This window comes from Entelurus aequoreus, linkage group LG01 (assembly GCF_033978785.1).
Source record: "Entelurus aequoreus isolate RoL-2023_Sb linkage group LG01, RoL_Eaeq_v1.1, whole genome shotgun sequence".
NCBI classification, from domain to species: domain Eukaryota; kingdom Metazoa; phylum Chordata; class Actinopteri; order Syngnathiformes; family Syngnathidae; genus Entelurus; species Entelurus aequoreus.
Window position 1 is genome coordinate 44,629,103 of NC_084731.1, and position 18,712 is coordinate 44,647,814.

At 38.1% G+C, this 18,712-nt stretch overlaps 2 protein-coding genes across 3 annotated transcripts in view; both read right to left on the bottom strand.

The window, feature by feature from the left end:
- LOC133652923 (aminoacylase-1A-like) overlaps positions 1-3,889 on the bottom strand; it is a 31,190-nt gene extending 27,301 nt beyond the window's left edge. Inside the window, exons 1-2 of one of the 2 annotated variants that reach the window (XM_062051874.1) lie at positions 3,633-3,889; positions 3,346-3,483 (exon numbers count right to left, since the gene is read on the bottom strand). In XM_062051874.1, coding sequence (XP_061907858.1) covers positions 3,346-3,472 — 127 coding nt within the window. In that variant the 5' untranslated portion in view covers positions 3,473-3,483; positions 3,633-3,889. Of the gene's footprint in view, positions 1-3,314; positions 3,484-3,632 lie in introns of those variants that run through there. The other variant, XM_062051883.1, reaches the window with a different exon arrangement.
- A 1,207-nt stretch (positions 3,890-5,096) lies between these two features.
- Positions 5,097-18,712, bottom strand: part of abhd14a (abhydrolase domain containing 14A) — a 37,160-nt gene continuing 23,544 nt past the window's right edge. The window contains exon 5 of the mRNA XM_062051894.1: positions 5,097-6,974. Within this exon, the coding sequence (XP_061907878.1) occupies positions 6,792-6,974 (183 nt within the window). The 3' untranslated portion in view covers positions 5,097-6,791. The remainder of the gene's footprint in view (positions 6,975-18,712) is intronic.

Here is an 18,712-nt window from a genome sequence, read left to right on the forward strand (position 1 = left end):
GGTCGTGAAACATGCGCTCCTTCCCAAGGGTACGATCTGCGGCATCTTGCTGTAGCAGCAAAAGCATTGCCATAAAGTACTATCCATCTATTGTGTGAGTTGAGTCTTTTAAAGAGTCACCAATCACTAAATCAACGCCCCGGTAATTGATGATTGTGTGTGTGTCTGCGCGCGTGCACGCACACGGCATTTTACAATGTCTATATATTGCTCATTTTGCTATAAGTCTGTCTGATATATGTATATATATATATATATATATATATATATATATATGCAGGGTATTTATTTTTTGTCATAAAAAAATGCAATCATGTGTGCTTACGGACTGTATCCCTGCAGACTGTATTGATCTATATTGATATATAATGTAGGAACCAGAAATATTAATAACAGAAAGAAACAACCCTTTTGTGCGAATGAGTGTGAATGAGTGTAAATGGGGGAGGGAGGTTTTTTTTGGGTTGGTGCACTAATTGTAAGTGTATCTTGTGTTTTTTTATGTTGATTTAATTTTTTTTTTTAAATAAAAATAAAAATGTAAATGTTTTTTTTTTAAAATTATTATTTCTTGTGCGGCCCGGTACCAATCGATCCACGGACCGGTACCGGGCCGCGGCCCAGTGGTTGGGGACCACTGCTCTGGAGCACTCGTAGATTTTGTTCTTACCTACGAACAAATCCCAGCTAAGAAAACATTGGTGAATTCAAAAATCTCCTTCAAAACTTTGTAAGTGGGCCTAAAAACAAAATTAGTTTTTAAGAACGGTTGCTGAATGGGGCCCAGTGATTTTAAACTTGACAAACTTGTCAATGGCGTTTTAAAATCGTGTTTTTATCATCTTCGTCTTTGAGCAAAAGTAAAACCGTTTTTATCTTTTAACCTTTTTGAACAAGTCGTGCATGCTTTTATTCCAAGTCGCCTGGACTACTGCAATGCACTTTATGCTGGCATTAGCCAAAAAGCTCTCACCCAGTTGCAGTTAGTCCAGAACGCGGCAGCACGACTTTTAACAGGGGCCAGGAAACGTGAGCATATAACCCCAATTCTTGAGATTTTGCACTGGCTCTCTGTTAATTTTAGAATTGATTTTAAAATTTTGCTGTTTGGTTTTAAAGCTTTGCATGGACTGGCACCTGATTATATCTCGGACCTCATGCAAATGTACACTCCTGCGCGCGTTCTGAGGTCCGAGAGCCAGCTCCAGCTCGTGGTGCCCAAGACGAGACTTAAAACCAAGGGAGACAGGGCCTTCTCTGTGGTCGGCCCTAAGCTCTGGAACACTCTGCCCCTCCACGTTCGAACTGCTCCCAAAGTGGAGTGTTTTAAGGCCTACTGAAATGAGATTTTCTTATTTAAACGGGGATAGCAGATCCATTCTATGTGTCATACTTGATCATTTCGTGATATTGCCATATTTTTGCTAAAAGGATTTAGTAGAGACCATCAACGATAAAGTTTGCAACTTTTGGTCGCTGATAAAAAAGCCTTGCCTGTACCGGAAGTACACGTACACGTGACGTCACAGGTTGTGGAGCTCCTCACATCTGCACATTGTTTACAATCATGGCCACAAGCAGCAAGAGCGATTCGGACCGAGAAAGCGACGATTTCCCCATTAATTTGAGCGAGGATGAAAGATTCGTGGATGAGGAAAGTGAGAGTGAAGGACTAGAGGGCAGTGGAAGCGATTCAGATAGGGAAGATGCTCTGAGAGGCGAGTGGGACCTGATATTCAGCTGGGAATGACTAAAACAGTAAATAAACACAAGACATATATATACTCTATTAGCCACAACACAACCAGGCTTATATTTAATATGCCACAAATTAATCCCGCATAACAAACACCTCCCCCCTCCCGTCCATATAACCCGCCAATACAACTCAAACACCCGCACAACACACTCAATCCCACAGCCCAAAGTACCGTTGACCGGTACTTTATGTTTTATTTCTATTTATTGTTTAAATTGGTTTTACCCTTTAAAATAGTTTTTAATCATTATTTTTATATTGGTTTTATATTTATTTATTTAGTTTTTATTCAGTCATTGGTGGAGCTAAGGATAGTATTTGATAGTGATGGGTCCGGCAACACCGATGCATCGGCGCATGCGTCGAGCTCATAGAGCAAAACCCTGTGTCGGTGCGCGTACCGCTTTTAGAAAGTCACGTGACCGATCATGAGCTGTTTCGGTCACGTGACCGATACGCGAACTGTGTGCCCTCCTCTGTGCCCTGTGAGCGGGTCTTTTCTACAGCCGGAGAAATAATACCTAAGAAGAGAAATCGTCTAAAATGTAATACGTTGGAAAAACTTTTTTTTTAAAATAAAAATGTGTAAAAAAATATTTTTTTTTAAATCCCAGTCCACAAGCATCCTCATTCACAACATGTTCTCTTAGATTTCCGTGTTATGATATACATGTTCACATTATTTATTGACTGTACCTAAAAAAGGTAAAAATATATTTTTATTTAAATGAAGATATGAAATAATCCTAAATGAAATACAATGACTTGGTTTGTATTATTGTATATACTAGGTCATAAAATCAGTGTCAGTTGAGTCGGTCAATAGGTTTCCTGTAGGGATTTTTAATGTCCAGCAGATGTCAGTATTTAGTGACACAGTATCGACACAGTATCAATACAGTTTTGCAGTGTGTCGAAATGCTTCATGACGCCTCATCAACCCATCACTAGTATTTGAATCTTGTTTTAAAAAAATGTTTGTGCAGCACTTTGGAAACATTTTTGTTGTTTAAATGTGCTGTATAAATAAAGTGGATTGGATTGGGTTGAAATCACTGAGCTCCTTCTTTCACAAATGTTTGTAGAAACAGTCTCCATGCCTAAGTGCTTGATTTTATACACCTGTGGTGATTAGGACACCTGATTCTCATCATTTGGATGGGTGGCCAAATACTTTTGGCAATATAGTGTATATCAGGATATAGATTTTTAGGCCCCATCGCCCATCCCTAATCTGAACATACTTGTTTTTGCTTTTCATGTTTTGTGCTAAAAGTAAAAAAAAATCCATGCAAATTAGACGAGGACGTCAAATTTACTCACCAGAAATAAATCACAGTCCTGCCTAACTTTTTGTTGGTGTGCATCGACCTACATTGGATTGATTTTAGTGTTGCAAAGAATTTCAAAGTGCATCCTCGAACAGATTGAACACTGATTTTGACGCAGGGCCAAGAATACATTGTAATATTGATTATTTAACAACCCTGTCATAACTCATACTCGTATTCCTTGAATGCGTAGTTTACACGTGTGACATGCATACTGTACATACCATATTCTCCTTACTTGTGTGTTTACCTCACCGTAGTCTGGCTTTGGGTGAACCGTCCTGAGCCGGAGGTACTCTCTGAACAAGCCCACGGAAGGGTCCTCTACGTCGGTTGACGTTGGACCACCTCCGAAACCTGAGTCCTCTTTGTCAGGTAGCATGTTGAAATCACCTGATGGCAACGCACACAATATGGAAGACGCAGGTACAAAGCTAAAGCCACTAGCTAGCTGTGGTAACCACTGGATAAAGTGGGCCGAGTTTAACGACACTACGTTCTTTAGTGTTTTTTTTAATTATTATTTCAAAACAAACACTCACCGGGTAGTCTCAGTCTGACTGCCTGTCAACCACCGCAGACGACAAGCTGTCTCAGGGGGGTCGCTGATCTGTGACTACACTGGTCGAGAGAGCGCTGTCGTCACAGTGTATTGCAACATTACGGTAAAAACAAGCGGGTTTCAAAATAAAATTCGGAATTGGTCAACATATAGTAGCACAGTACACGATTTTACAATAGTCCTTTTATTTTACAAATCACCCCGCAGTCGTTTCAACACACTTTACCGTAACGTCTGGTATGTTGTGAAGAGAAAGTTGTATGTACGGTTGTCCTTCAAAATAAAATTGTACGATTGAACGTTAATTTAGAGTTGATGCTGTATTTGCGTATGGAACTATTAAATTAACAAAAATTGTACCATAGAAATGTACCAAAAATATTAGAATACTTATTACGAGTATTAACTAATATCACTTAAATTCACCCACTAACAAGTGTGTATATTATTTTTGAAATGGGCTAAAAAGGAAGTATCGATCTTTAAAGGCAAAATAACAATTTATCTAAATATTTACATCACAAGTGGATACCTAAAGGCCCGGGGGTCAGATCTGGCCCGCCACATCCCTTTATACGACTCACGAAAGCCAAGAAATAATATTTGTCAATCAAGTACTTTTTCTTCTCTTCCTAAATGTAATCGTCCTTTCCATTTTGACAGAAAAAAATGCATGTACTGCATGCAAATGTATATGTTTAAAATTACTGTATCTAATAATGCAACAAATATGACATCATACATTTCAAGCAAGTTATCCATTAAATTGTACAGTTAAAAAAAAAATTTGGTACCACTTTTATGCTATTAAACCCAACAAATTGTACGATAATATTTTGGCAACTGATCTGCCAGTTTTTTACTGTAAAAAAGTCTATGTTAAAAAAAATACACAACAAATGTATGGTAATAATTATTGAATATTTTGTTAATTCATATGATTTAAAAATGTATTATATATATTTATATTCATATATTATTCACTATTACAAGACCGTCTGAGGGCAGCCATAACTGCGATGCGGCCCTCAACGGTAACAAGTTTGAAACCCCTTCTACATAAATAAAAAACATTTTGTATTGTTTTAATTCACAATTAAGATTAAATATGCAATATATTTATATGTATGTACATCCAGGCTGGACACAGTACTGCATTCATCGCTCCTCCTGTAAAAATCTTTGTTCTGACAGCAGCAGAATAACACAGGTAATTAGAAAAAAAAAATCCTGTAAATTATTCATCAGGCCAGGCTTTTAACAACCACACTGCTTTTGGGCCCTGCATGAAAAGGAGTGCCGCCATTTCCGCTGCAAATGTCAACATAGTCTCTCATAAAACAAAAAAACACACCTGTAAGCAAACATTGTTAAATTATTAAGCACCATCGTCATGACCAGCAGAGTTACCCACTTTCAAATAAATCTAGACCCTATGCAAATATATTAGACTTATATACTTTATTATCATATAAATAAACAGGTTTCGCTTTCAAATGTTTACAATACTTTCCTCCCATGTTGAAGAGAGTGAGCTTTGTTTTTTTTTTTAGCTGGAATGAGAAGTGACCGGAAGCTTTCCCAAACACACACATGCATCTACTGCTGCTGCTACATTTGCATATTTACCCCCCACCCACCTACAAAAAGGCAACACTGACACAAAATGTAATGCTTTTTTTTTGTTTGTTTTTGCATGCAAAGAAGCATGAAATAACCCTTATCTGACTTTACAAGTGGAGGCTTATTGCACATATGATGGATATGAATAAATAAAAATGAGGTGGGAATCTTTAAAGTACCAGTAGAGTGGAAAAACAAGTTGACTTTATATTTAATTGTGTTTCTTTGTACCCATTAAACCATATCCAATTGTATTTACAATCTGCAAAGTATGTGAAAATACCATTGAAACATCACAAAATGCCCCAATTTCAGACGGCCATTTTGAATATTTTCCTCTGAATGTCTTTGGCAATTTCTGTAGATCCTTCGTCACTGGAGTAACGCTTCTGCACTCTGACAATGTTATCAGATCAGTCATACTGGAGATACACACAAATTGGAGAGAGATGTGCTGTTTATCATTCACAATCCTTATGCAAGACAAGAACATATATGGTTGGCTTTTTTTTTTGCACTCAAAATCTTGAATAAATAGCCAACAATTGAGTCAACAACGCCCATTATACCCTCTAAAAACATCCAGAAACCACCAACAATATTCCATTTACATGTCATGACCTGGATATTAAACAAATATGAGTGATATTGTTATTATAAGCGCTAACACAGACGGCCTATTTTAGCGGGGAATTGTTAGCAGTGAGTTAATGCTAGCTTACGCTGCTATTGTTGATACACTAAGCCGGCAGCTGCTTTTGCATTGTCTCAAACATGCTGAAAGTTAATTCTAGATTATAATTAATGCATCTCTCACCTGATAGTAGACAAATGTGGCCACGGACCGAGGGACTGGTTTAATTTCAAATCCCCCAAGATGTCTAAAAAGGTGTAGTTGCGGCAACTTTTTTTTTAACCCTTCGTAAGAATTGCGGTTAAAACTTCATAAAAAGGAGATTATGTGAGCGAGCGTCCTGTCGGTCGGCATCCAAGCGAGAGTGGAAATTGTACAGTAAGTGTTTATTTTATTATGGTTAGTTTTTATGTTTAGCACCTAGCAATACCAGCTGATACGATAGTGTTTCAATAAAGCTGCATCAGTTTAGCACTCGGCTTTTAAAACTTTTTGCTCATCCTTCTTGTGTTCGGGCTCAAAAATATAAGGTTCTGGATCGTCATTTGTCCCAAAATAATTGTTGTTGGCTCTCACAAAGTCTGCTTGATCAGTATTGTTGTTGATGGGAAAGGGATCTGTGGTTTCCACCGCAACGTCACGGATCACGTGACTGGCTAGCTCACTAACTCTCAAAATGGCTTGGGAATCTCCATGAGATTTATACTATTTTGATCATATCTATTTACTCGCAAACTTTGTAAGTCTTTTGCTGTCATAAATCAAATATTTATGATTTTAGCTTCAAAATAGAGGCAACTTGTTTTTTCACTCTACTGGTACTTTGTATTCTTTCTAACAAGCTGACCAGGCAGAAAAAACCCATCATATTTTCTTTCTGTCTCACTTAAGCTTGCTGAGGAAGTCGATGAGTCCTTGGTGAAACGCTCGCGGTTTATCCATGTAGCACGCGTGACGAGCTTCGTCCAGCTTGAGCACGGAGTAATGTGGGAGCTGGGCCAGGTTCTTGTGAGACTGGGCGCCCAGATTAGTGTCCAGGGCCCCAAACACGATGAGTGTCGGCGTCTAATAAAAAAATTAAAAAAACATATTGCAACATCAGAATTTTATTATTTTTTTTTTTTTTTTGAAGTACCAATGATTGTCACACATACACGAGGTGTGGTGAAATTATTCTCTGCATTTGACCCATCACCCTTGATCACCCCCTGGGAGGTGAGGGGAGAGAGTGAGCAGCAGCGGTGGCCGCGCCCAGGAATAATTTTTTGGTGATTTAACCCCCAATTCCAACCCTTGATACTGAGTGCCAAGCAGGGAGGTAATGGGTCTCATTTTTATAGTCTTTGGTATGGGAAATGATGATTGTGACATTTAGGTTTATGCAAGGCATTTCGGCAGAATATAAGTAACAATACAAAATAATAATAACAACGCCAAAAAGTTTCCTATTTGATCATATTACATAAATAACGCAATCCTTTATGTTAATGTTGCAATTCTAACTATTTGCCTTCAATTTGTAATTTGTCCACTAGACAAAATGTATACAATTTACTGCTTTCTGCAAGGATGCCTTGCTAGTGAAATGATAAGTCTGTATCCTTATGTCCCCCTAGTCCTAGCCCCTATGGTTTTATTTTTTAACAGCAATATACATATTTCTGGACATGGACCTCATGTTTCCACACACAATTCATTAATTCCCCACCATCATCACTAGCAGAGAATGATACAGATCACATTCACACAACACTGTAAATATCAATAACCTTAAACCATGTTTTGATTTTAGACCGGGCAGCATGGTGGAACAGAGGTTAGTGCGTGTGCCTCACAATACGAAGGTCCTGAGTTCAATCCCGGGCTCGAGATCTTTCTGTGTGGAGTTTGCATGTTCTCCCCTTGACTGCGTGGGTACCCTCTCGGTACTCTGGCTTCCTCCCACTTCCAAAGACATGCAGCTGGGGATAGGTTGATTGGCAACAATAAATTGGCCCTAGTGTGTGAATGTGAGTGTGAATGTTGTCTATCTGTGTTGGCCCTGCGATGAGGTGGCGACTCGTCCAGGGTGTACCCCGCCTTCCGCCTGAATGCAGCTGAGATAGGCTCCAGCCCCCCCGTGACCCCGAAAGGGACAAGCGGTAGAAAATGGATGGATGGATGGATGATTTTAGACCACAAACTAGACTGCTTGCTTTTAACTGAGGTATGGCTGGGTACGAATGCACCAGTTGTTCTAACTAAGGCCTCTCAATCCAATTCTAACTTTGCTTTTTCAGTCAGAAGTGATAGGAAGGGAGGTGGGACAGCATCAATAGCCGCACATTACATAACATCAAAACAGACTTTATTTGATCAATATACCACTTTTGAATATCATGCAATTGTTTTTAGCACCCCCCCGCCCCCCCGTTTTGTGTGTCACTGTTTATAGACCACCAAAGAAATGGACTTCCTTTATGAATGATTTTTCTGAGTTTTTCATTCATTCAACATATACTATGATCATTTTAGCTGGAGATTTTAACTTACACACCAATAATGTTTTAGGCCCTGCTTCAAGGGAATTTATAAGTATGTTAGATTTTATGGATTTTACCCAACATTTCACACAACCAACTCACACTCTGGATTTGGTCATTACTTATGGTCTGGTCTGCCCACGAGTGTGTCCTCTGTTGTCGACTTGACTGTGTCTGACCACTGCTGTGTGTTTTTAATATCACAGCTTTTATTCAGCTAGAGACCTCAGTGCGAGCTGTGATGAAGCGCTTTCTAACTTCTGAAGTGGCTGCACATTTTATTGGAGATTTTAATAACTGTCTTCCAATAGTTTTACCTGCACGCTGTGATTTTATTGTTGACAACTTTAATCAAAACCTCAAATCCAGCATTGCCGTTGCTACTCTAAAATCAAGAAATGTCATTTTAAAACCAATACCTAAATGGAGAAATGATGAGGAAATCAAAAAACAAAAAATAATTTACAGGATAGCAAAGAGGAAATGGAGAAAGAATAAACTGATGACTAACTGTCAATAATCACTTGAACAGCAAAAAATATACAACACTGCAAACATTAAGAATAACCCCAGAGTCATCTACGGAGCCCCTAAAGGGACATGGGAATTTTTTTTTTTTTAGACATGTATCTCGTGGCCACGAGAAAGTATCTCGTGGCCACGAGAAACTTTCTCGTGGCCACGAGAAACTTTTTATAAAAAAAAAAAAAAAAAAAAAAAAAAATTTTTTTTTTTTTTTTTTTTTTTTTTTTAATAAAAAGTTTCTCGTGGCCACGAGAAACTTTCTCGTGGCCACGAGAAACTTTCTCGTGGCCACGAGAAACTTTCTCGTGGCCACGAGAAACTTTCTCGTGCGCACGAGAAACTTTCTCGTGGCCACGAGAAACTTTCTCGTGGCCACGAGAAAGCATTGGATGCGTGCTGATGGTTTAGTGTGTGTTAAAATGGCAGTTTAGGAGTTAATATGGCTGTATTTCCAGATAGGACTTTCCCCCATGTGTGTTGTGGCAAAATGTGAATGCTTGATTAGTAGGTGTGAGACAAACACTTTATCTTCCTGGTTATTGTAACGCTACGTGTTTGACATTATTTAAGACTTTATCATGCCCGGGAAAGGACAGTTTTCCTCTTCTGTGGCTGTGGGGGGTGGGCGTGGCTTGCGGACCTGCAGCGAAGCGGAGTGTGTCAGTTAGTCCGATGTTGATGTCATCAAACTTCTTTCTTGCTTGGAAGATACACACACAATTGTAACTGTTATTTCTTCCTGCAAATAATAAATATGTACAACGTGTTTGGATGTATTCATTTATGTAAAATTGTCATTAAATGTAATATTGCTTGACAAAAAGTGATACGACGTACGTAATATTTGGATATTTACACATCGCATATTTACACACGCGCATCTGACTAGAATACCCTTATGTGCATTACATATATCAACATCAACTACCTACTGTACTGTTTACTTGTTGAAATACCCTTTTTAGAGCAAATATCTACCCACATAATTTATATGTGTATATATAATATATATATATGTGTATGTATGTATATGCATATATATATATATATATATATATATATATATATATATATATATATATATATATATATATATATATATATATATATGCATATACATACATACACGTATATATATATGCATATATATATATATATATATATGCATATACATACATACACGTATATATATATATATATATATATATATATATATATATAGATACACATACATATATATATATATATATATATATAGATACACATACATATATATATATATATATATATATGTATGTATGTATGTATGTATGTATGTATATATATATATATATATATATATATATATATATATATATATATATATATATATATATATATATATATATATATATATATGCATATACATACATACACATATATATATATTATATATACACATATAAATTATGTGGGTAGATATTTGCTCTAAAAAGGGTATTTCAACAAGTAAACAGTACAGTAGGTAGTTGATGTTGATATATGTAATGCACATAAGGGTATTCTAGTCAGATGCGCGTGTGTAAATATGCGATGTGTAAATATCCAAATATTACGTACGTCGTATCACTTTTTGTCAAGCAATATTACATTTAATGACAATTTTACATAAATGAATACATCCAAACACGTTGTACATATTTATTATTTGCAGGAAGAAATAACAGTTACAATTGTGTGTGTATCTTCCAAGCAAGAAAGAAGTTTGATGACATCAACATCGGACTAACTGACACACTCCGCTTCGCTGCAGGTCCGCAAGCCACGCCCACCCCCCACAGCCACAGAAGAGGAAAACTGTCCTTTCCCGGGCATGATAACGTCTTAAATAATGTCAAACACGTAGCGTTACAATAACCAGGAAGATAAAGTGTTTGTCTCACACCTACTAATCAAGCATTCACATTTTGCCACAACACACATGGGGGAAAGTCCTATCTGGAAATACAGCCATATTAACTCCTAAACTGCCATTTTAACACACACTAAACCATCAGCACGCATCCAATGCTTTCTCGTGGCCACGAGAAAGTTTCTCGTGGCCACGAGAAAGTTTCTCGTGCGCACGAGAAAGTTTCTCGTGGCCACGAGAAAGTTTCTCGTGGCCACGAGAAACTTTTTATTAAAAAAAAAAAAAAAAAAAATTATTATTATTATTATTATTATTTTTTTTTATAAAAAGTTTCTCGTGGCCACGAGAAAGTTTCTCGTGGCCACGAGATACTTTCTCGTGGCCACGAGATACATGTCTAAAAAAAAAAAAATTCCCATGTCCCTTTAGGGGCTCCGTATTTTTGCAACGATTAATCATTTTTTTAACCTTGATTTTAATAATATATCTTGCACACCTACAGACTCACTTCATGAGCAGTTTGCAGACCACTTCAGAGAAAAAATATAAACACGATCAGTTGGTACATTTTATCTTCTCAAACTGCTTTTAATCCAACTGAGTATTTTTTTTAACCTGAGAAAACGCTGGACAGTTTTGTCCTGGTTAATGCTGAGATGCTTGACAGAGTTTTTCTACAATGAATATCGCCACATGTCTTTTAGATTCAATTCCAACTACATTTTTTAGAATATTTTATGGTTCTTTGAGAGAGGAGATTTTAAACTTCTTAAAGGCCTACTGAAATTATTATTTTTTATTTAAACGGGGATAGCAGATCCATTCTATGTGTCACACTTGATCATTTTGCGATATTGCCATATTTTTGCTGAAAGTATTTAGTAGAGAACATCGACGATTAAGTTCTCAACTTTTGGTCGCTGATAAAAAAAAGCCTTGCCTGTACCGGAAGTAGCGTGACGTCGCAGGTTGAAGGGCTCCTCACATTTCCCCATTGTTTACACCAGCAGCGAGAGCAATTCGGACAGAGAAAGCGACGATTACCCCATTAATTTGAGCGAGGATGAAAGATTCGTGGATGAGGAACGTGAAAGTGAAGGACTAGAGTGCAGTGCAGGACGTATCTTTTTTCGCTCTGACAGTAACTTAGGTAAAAGGGCTATTGGATTCCACACTTTCTCCTTTTTCTATTGTGGATCACGGATTTGTATTTTAAACCACCTCAGATACTATATCCTCTTGAAAATGAGAGTCGAGAACGCGAAATGGACATTCATAGTGACTTATCTCCACGACAATACATCGGTGAAGCACTTTAGCTACGGAGCTAACGTGATAGCATCGTGCTTAAATGCAGATAGAAATAAAAGAAATAAGCCCCTGACTGGAAGGATAGACAGAAGATCAACAATACTACTATCAGGAGACACCGAACCAAACACTGGACCTGTAACTACACGGTTATAAATAAATAATAAATGGGTTATACTTGTATAGCGCTTTTCTACCTTCAAGGTACTCAAAGCGGTTAATGCTGTGCCGCCTGTCGAAGCCCAGCAATGCTGTTGCTAACGACGCCACTGAAGCTAACTTAGCTACGGGACCTTGTCAGAGCTATGATAAAAATATTAGCGCTCCACCTACGCCAGCCCTCATCTGCTCATCAACACCCGTGCTCACCTGCATTCCAGCGATTGACGGCGCGACGAAGGACTTCCCCCGATCATCGACGCGGTCGGCGGCTAGCGTCGGATAGCGCGTCTGCTATCCTCAAAGTCTTCCTGGTTATGTTGCTGCAGCCAGCCGCTAATACACCGATCCCACCTACAGCTTTCTTCTTTGCAGTCTCCATTGTTCATTAAACAAATTGCAAAAGATTCACCAACACAGATGTCCAGAATACTGTGGAATTTTGCGATGAAAACAGAGCTGTTTGTATTGAGATACAATGTGTCCGAATACTTCAGTTTCAACCATCGACGTCACGCGCAAACGTCATCATACATAGACGTTTTCAACCGGAAGTTTCGCAGGAAATTTAAAATTGCACTTTATAAGTTAACCCGGCCGTATTGGCATGTGTTGCAATGTTAAGATTTCATCATTGATATATAAACTATCCGACTGCGTGGTCGGTAGTAGTGGGTTTCAGTAGGCCTTTAAATTCCTCGCTTCAGTTGGGGGTCTTTCCCCCTGCTAAAAAAGGAGCAATTTAGATGCTGACAATTTTAGTAATTACGGACCTGTATCAAACTTACCATTTATAAGTAACATTTCAGAAAAACTATTAGATTTTTACAATAAATGCAATATTTTAGAGAAATTTCAGTTTGGATTTGGGTTAACCACAGTACAGAGACAGCCCTTTTAAAGATCGTGCAGGATTTCAGTTTGAGTGCTGACTCTCAAAAACAGTCAGTCTTGGTTCTACTGGATCTTAGTGCTGCCTTTGATACAATAGATCACCTCATTCTTTAAATAGACTGAAACTGAAACTACTGTTCACAAATGGTTCACTTCCTATCTTTTAAAGACCCATTAACTACTCCTCAATCTCGTTACCCTGCGTAATGACAATAAAGCTGATTCTGATTCTAACTCACATGTGGTGTGCCTCAAGGATTGATTTTAGGTCCTATTCTTTTTAATATTTACATGATTCCACTTGGCTCTGGCATCAGGAGACATGGAATTAATTTCCACAGTTAAGCTGATGACACACAGTTGTATATTTCCATGCCTCCTGATGACACAAGATCAATTGATACTCTTTTTAATTGCATTTTAGATATTAAGTCCTGGATGGCAGATAACTTTTTACAACTTAACCAGAACAAGACTGAAGTTTTAGTCATTGGCCCTGAGGCCCTGAGAGACACATATCGAAACTACAAGCATTTTCTTTAACTTTATCACTACAAGTGAAAAATTTGGACGTCATTTTTTAATCTAACCTTAATTTTATACCACATACAAAAAATATCACAAAAATATTTGTTCATCATTTTAAGACTATAGCCAGAGTTTGCCCAATTCTCTCTCAGGGCAACACAGAGATGCTAATGCATGCTTTTATTACAAGTCGTAAAGATTATTGTAACGCCCTGCTTTCTGGTCTCCCTAAAAAGCTTATTGCACCTTTACAACTACTCTAAAATTCAGCGGCACATGTCCTCACAAAGACCAGAAGGCGGGTCCACATTACACCAGTTTTTAAATCTCTGCATTGGCTCCCCTTGTGTTTCAGGATCAAGTTCAAGGCTCATCTTATGGTTTATAAATGTTTGTATGGTATTGGGCCTTCTTATCTTTCAGATTTGCTTTTACCCTGAGACCCTCCGGCTCTCATTTCCTAATTATTCTAAAAGTCAGGACCCAAAGTCATGAGATGGCGTCTTTCCACTATTATGGTCCCCGTCTATGGAACAGTTTTAATGTTTTTAAGAGCAGACTTAAGACCAACCTTTTTGATTTGGCTTTTAACGAACATTTATTAATGTTATTGATGTCATTCGTACTTTACTTTTTATCTTATTAGTTATGCAAGATTTAACTTATTTACTTATTTATTAATCCTCTTCACACTTTGCAGTGCATAGTGCATCAAAACACGCTGAGGCACTCTAAAAGAAGGGACAGAGCCGCCTCTACTTCCTCAGGAGGCTAGGATCCTTCAACGTCTGTACAAAGATGTTGAAGATGTTCTACGAGTCTGTGGTGGCGGGCACCTTCTTGTATGCCGTGGCCTGCTGGGGCAGCGGGCTGAGAGCGAGGGACGCAAACAGACTGGACAAGTTGGTAGAGAAGGCCAGTAACGTGGTGGGAGTGGAGCTAGACTCTGGCGGTGGTGTCAGAGAAGAGAAGTCTAGCAAAACTCCTAACCATTATGGACTACACCTCCCACCCACTACACTCGGACCTTGCGGAGAGAATGAGCCTGTTCAGTGGAAGGCTCAGACTCCCAAAATGCAACACGGAACGACACAGGAGGTCCTTCATACCGACAGCCATCAGACTGTATAATGCATATGTTCCTTCTTGACTGCACTTAAATGTAGAATATATTTATATTATTCGTATATTATACATTATATATATAATATATTATATATATTATTTATATTATTATAATGGTCTGTTGTGAGCGAACTGTGGTGCTGAATTTCCCCCATGGGATCAATAAAGTACTTTCTATTCTATTCTATTCTAGTGCATCCACAGCTGAACGCCAGTTCCCTCTGTTCTGGGCAAGGCTCCATAGGCTGTTCCCTGTCTGGTTGATTAGTTTCATTTAATGGTCTACTGTTCTTCTCCATGTACCCTTTGGTCTTCCTCTCTTTCTCTGTCCATTGCATAATTGTCTTTGTGTGTCTGCTACTGTCCATGCGTAAAACATTATCTATTTTTCAAGTTTCTGCACTGAATAGCAAAACTGACCTTATGCTGCTCCTATACATTTTGCTTAGGTATTACTTGATATACTTCAAGACATCCCATGCCCATCAGTACTACCCAGGTAACAAAAGTTGTCAAATTGTCTAATCGCTGTCCCTTTGAGTTGTATATTCTGATTGCTTCTACCATTTAGCATGCCATTGTTAGCATTGTGGCATGCTAACATTAGCATGCAAACAGCTAGCATGTGTCATATACCAAGTTATATGACTTGTGGAATTAGAGGAAAGAGTGTAAAATTAACTGAAAAAGTTGGCATGCTAATTTTAGCATTTTAGCATGCTAACATTATAATGCTAGCACATGACTAGGAAAGAAGAAATAACAAAATGCAGTATTTGTTGGTGTAAATATAGAAAGTAGCAAAAAAAGCTAGCATAAAACGTTAGCCTGCCAATATAATGAAGCGCTCAAAAAAACGTTAGCATGCTAATGTTCACACAAGTACGCTAACAGTTAACGCACCTTAACTCGTAGCACAGTTGGTCGAAAGCATCAAGTAGCAAAATCCATGACTGATTAGGTTTAAACATACAAAATTAGTTAAACACGCAGCATACGTTAGCATGCTAACATTCTCACAAGTTTGCTTGACACTACCGCATATTGAAAAAACTATGATTTTTCTACAAACCCCGTTTCCATATGAGTTGGGAAATTGTGTTAGATGTAAATATAAACGGAATACAATGATTTGCAAATCCTTTTCAACCCATATTCAATTGAATGCACTACAAAGACAAGATATTTGATGTTCAAACTCCTAAAGTTTTTTTTTTTTTTTTCAAATAATAATTAACTTAGAATTTCATGGCTGCAACACATGCCAAAGTAGTTGGGAAAGGGCATGTTCACCACTGTGTTACATGGCCTTTCCTTTTAACAACACTCAGTAAACGTTTGGGAACTGAGGAGACACATTTTTTAAGCTTCTCAGGTGAAATTATTTCCCATTCTTGCTTGATGTACAGCTTAAATTGTTCAACAGTCCGGGGGTCTCCGTTGTGGTATTTTAGGCTTCATAATGCGCCACAGATTTTCAATGGGAGACAGGTCTGGACTACAGGCAGGCCAGTCTAGTACCCGCACTCTTTTACTATGAAGCCACGTTGATGTAACACGTGGCTTGGCATTGTCTTGCTGAAATAAGCAGGGGCGTCCATGGTAACGTTGCTTGGATGGCAACATATGTTGCTCCAAAACCTGTATGTACCTTTTAGCATTAATGACGCCTTCACAGATGTGTAAGTTACCCATGTCTTGGGCACTAATACACCCCCATACCATCACAGATGCTGGCTTTTCAACTTTGCGCCTATAACAATCCGAATGGTTCTTTTCCTCTTTGGTCCGGAGGACACGACGTCCACAGTTTCCAAACACAATTTGAAATGTGGACTCGTCAGACCACAGAACACTTTTCCACTTTGTATCAGTCCATCTTAGATGAGCTCAGGCCCAGCGAAGCCGACGACGTTTTTGGGTGTTGTTGATAAACGGTTTTCGCCTTGCATAGGAGAGTTTTAACTTGCACTTACAGATGTGGCGACCAACTGTAGTTACTGACATTGGGTTTCTGAAGTGTTCCTGAGCCCATGTGGTGATATCCTTTACACACTGATGTCGCTTGTTGATGCAGTACAGCCTGAGGGATCGAAGGTCACGGGTTTAGCTGCTTACGTGCAGTGATTTCTCCAGATTCTCTGAACCCTTTGATGATATTACGAACTGTAGATGGTGAAATCCCTAAATTCCTTGCAATAGCTGGTTGACAAAAGGTTTTTCTTCAACTGTTCAACAATTTGCTCACGCATTTGTTGACAAAGTGGTGACCCTCGCCCCATCCTTGTTTGTGAATGACTGAGCATTTCATGGAATCTACTTTTATACCCAATTATGGCACCCACCTGTTCCCAATTTTCCTGTTCACCTGTGGGATGTTTAGGGATGATGTTTGATAAGGAATTATCGAGTTCGAGCCTATTATCGAATACTCTTATCGAACCGATTCCTTATCAATTCTCTTATCGAGTCCAGATAGGTTGTTGTATATGGAAAAAAACACACAATATTTGGTTTAACAAAAGCTCACTTTTATTATATAATAAAAAAATTAAATCTAATAAATAAATAAATATTGACTGTTACCCACCTAAAAAAATAAAATAAAAGAAATAAATATTGACTGTTGTTACCCAAAGTATATTAAGTGGGATTTTTCAGAGGAACAAATATATACAGTAACACAAAAACAACCTGTCTCTGTGATCACTATAGGTGTATAAATAATAATATAGTGTTAAATAAAATCAGTCCCTTGGGCACAAAACTGAAAATAATACAGCTCTCCAAAAAGTGCACTTCTGCTGCTATTTGACATAACTGTTTGTTATGATGCTTTGACATTTTTGCACTTTATTTCTTTATTGAAAGAAAATTCTATGAAGAGAAAAGTTCTTTGCAAATGTGGTTACAATGCTAAAAAATGAAAAGTTAAAGCTAAAAAAAGAAATACACTTTATTGAGTTAACATTATTTCTTTATAGGGGGAAAAATGTTATGAGCGAGAGAATATAACAACTACACTACCCAGCATGCAACGGGAGTTACGAGCATGCGTGGTAGCCCCGAAAAGTGTTGCATGTTGCCACGCTGTGAAAGTAAACGTCAAGAACTCAGCCAACACGCCTCGTCTGCATTATTTATAATTAGACAGACAACACATCTACAGTGTGATTTTGTTTTGTTTACAAGGAAAGAAAAACAAAAGTTAAAAAAGGGAGATATGTTGTATATATATGTATGTGCTGCGGTTGTTTTAAGAACATTGCGACAGCTGCCGTAAAGGAGGTGCGTTGCTAGCCTGGTTGCTATGTTTCCGGTTGGTCGTAAAAGTGTTGGTCATGTGTTTTACCCTGCTAAAATCTCTCAGTAAAGTTATTCGATGGATGATAGCTTTTGTTTTGAACTTTATTACACCTTGGAGCGCTTTTTCCCGTCCATTGTTTTCCTGCTTTCGCTATCTGCGCCTAATGACTGAGCTACGTGACGTCAATTCTTGTGATGTCCCACGGAGCATTTCTGGTCGGGACGGGATTCGAATAAAGAATCAACTCTTTTCCTTTACTATAGTGGTCTCGATAACGGGTACCGGTTCTCAAAAAGGGATTCGAGTCCGAGGACTCTGTTCTTTTCTTATCAAACAACCGGGAAAACCGGTTTCGAGTATCATCCCTAGGGATGTTCCAAATAAGTGTTTGATGAGCATTCCTCAACTTTATCAGTATTTATTGCCACCTTTCCCAACTTCTTTGTCACGTGTTGCTGGCATCAAATTCTAAAGTTAATGATTATTTGCCAAAAAAAAAAGTTTATCAGTTTGAACATCAAATATGTTGTCTTTGTAGCAT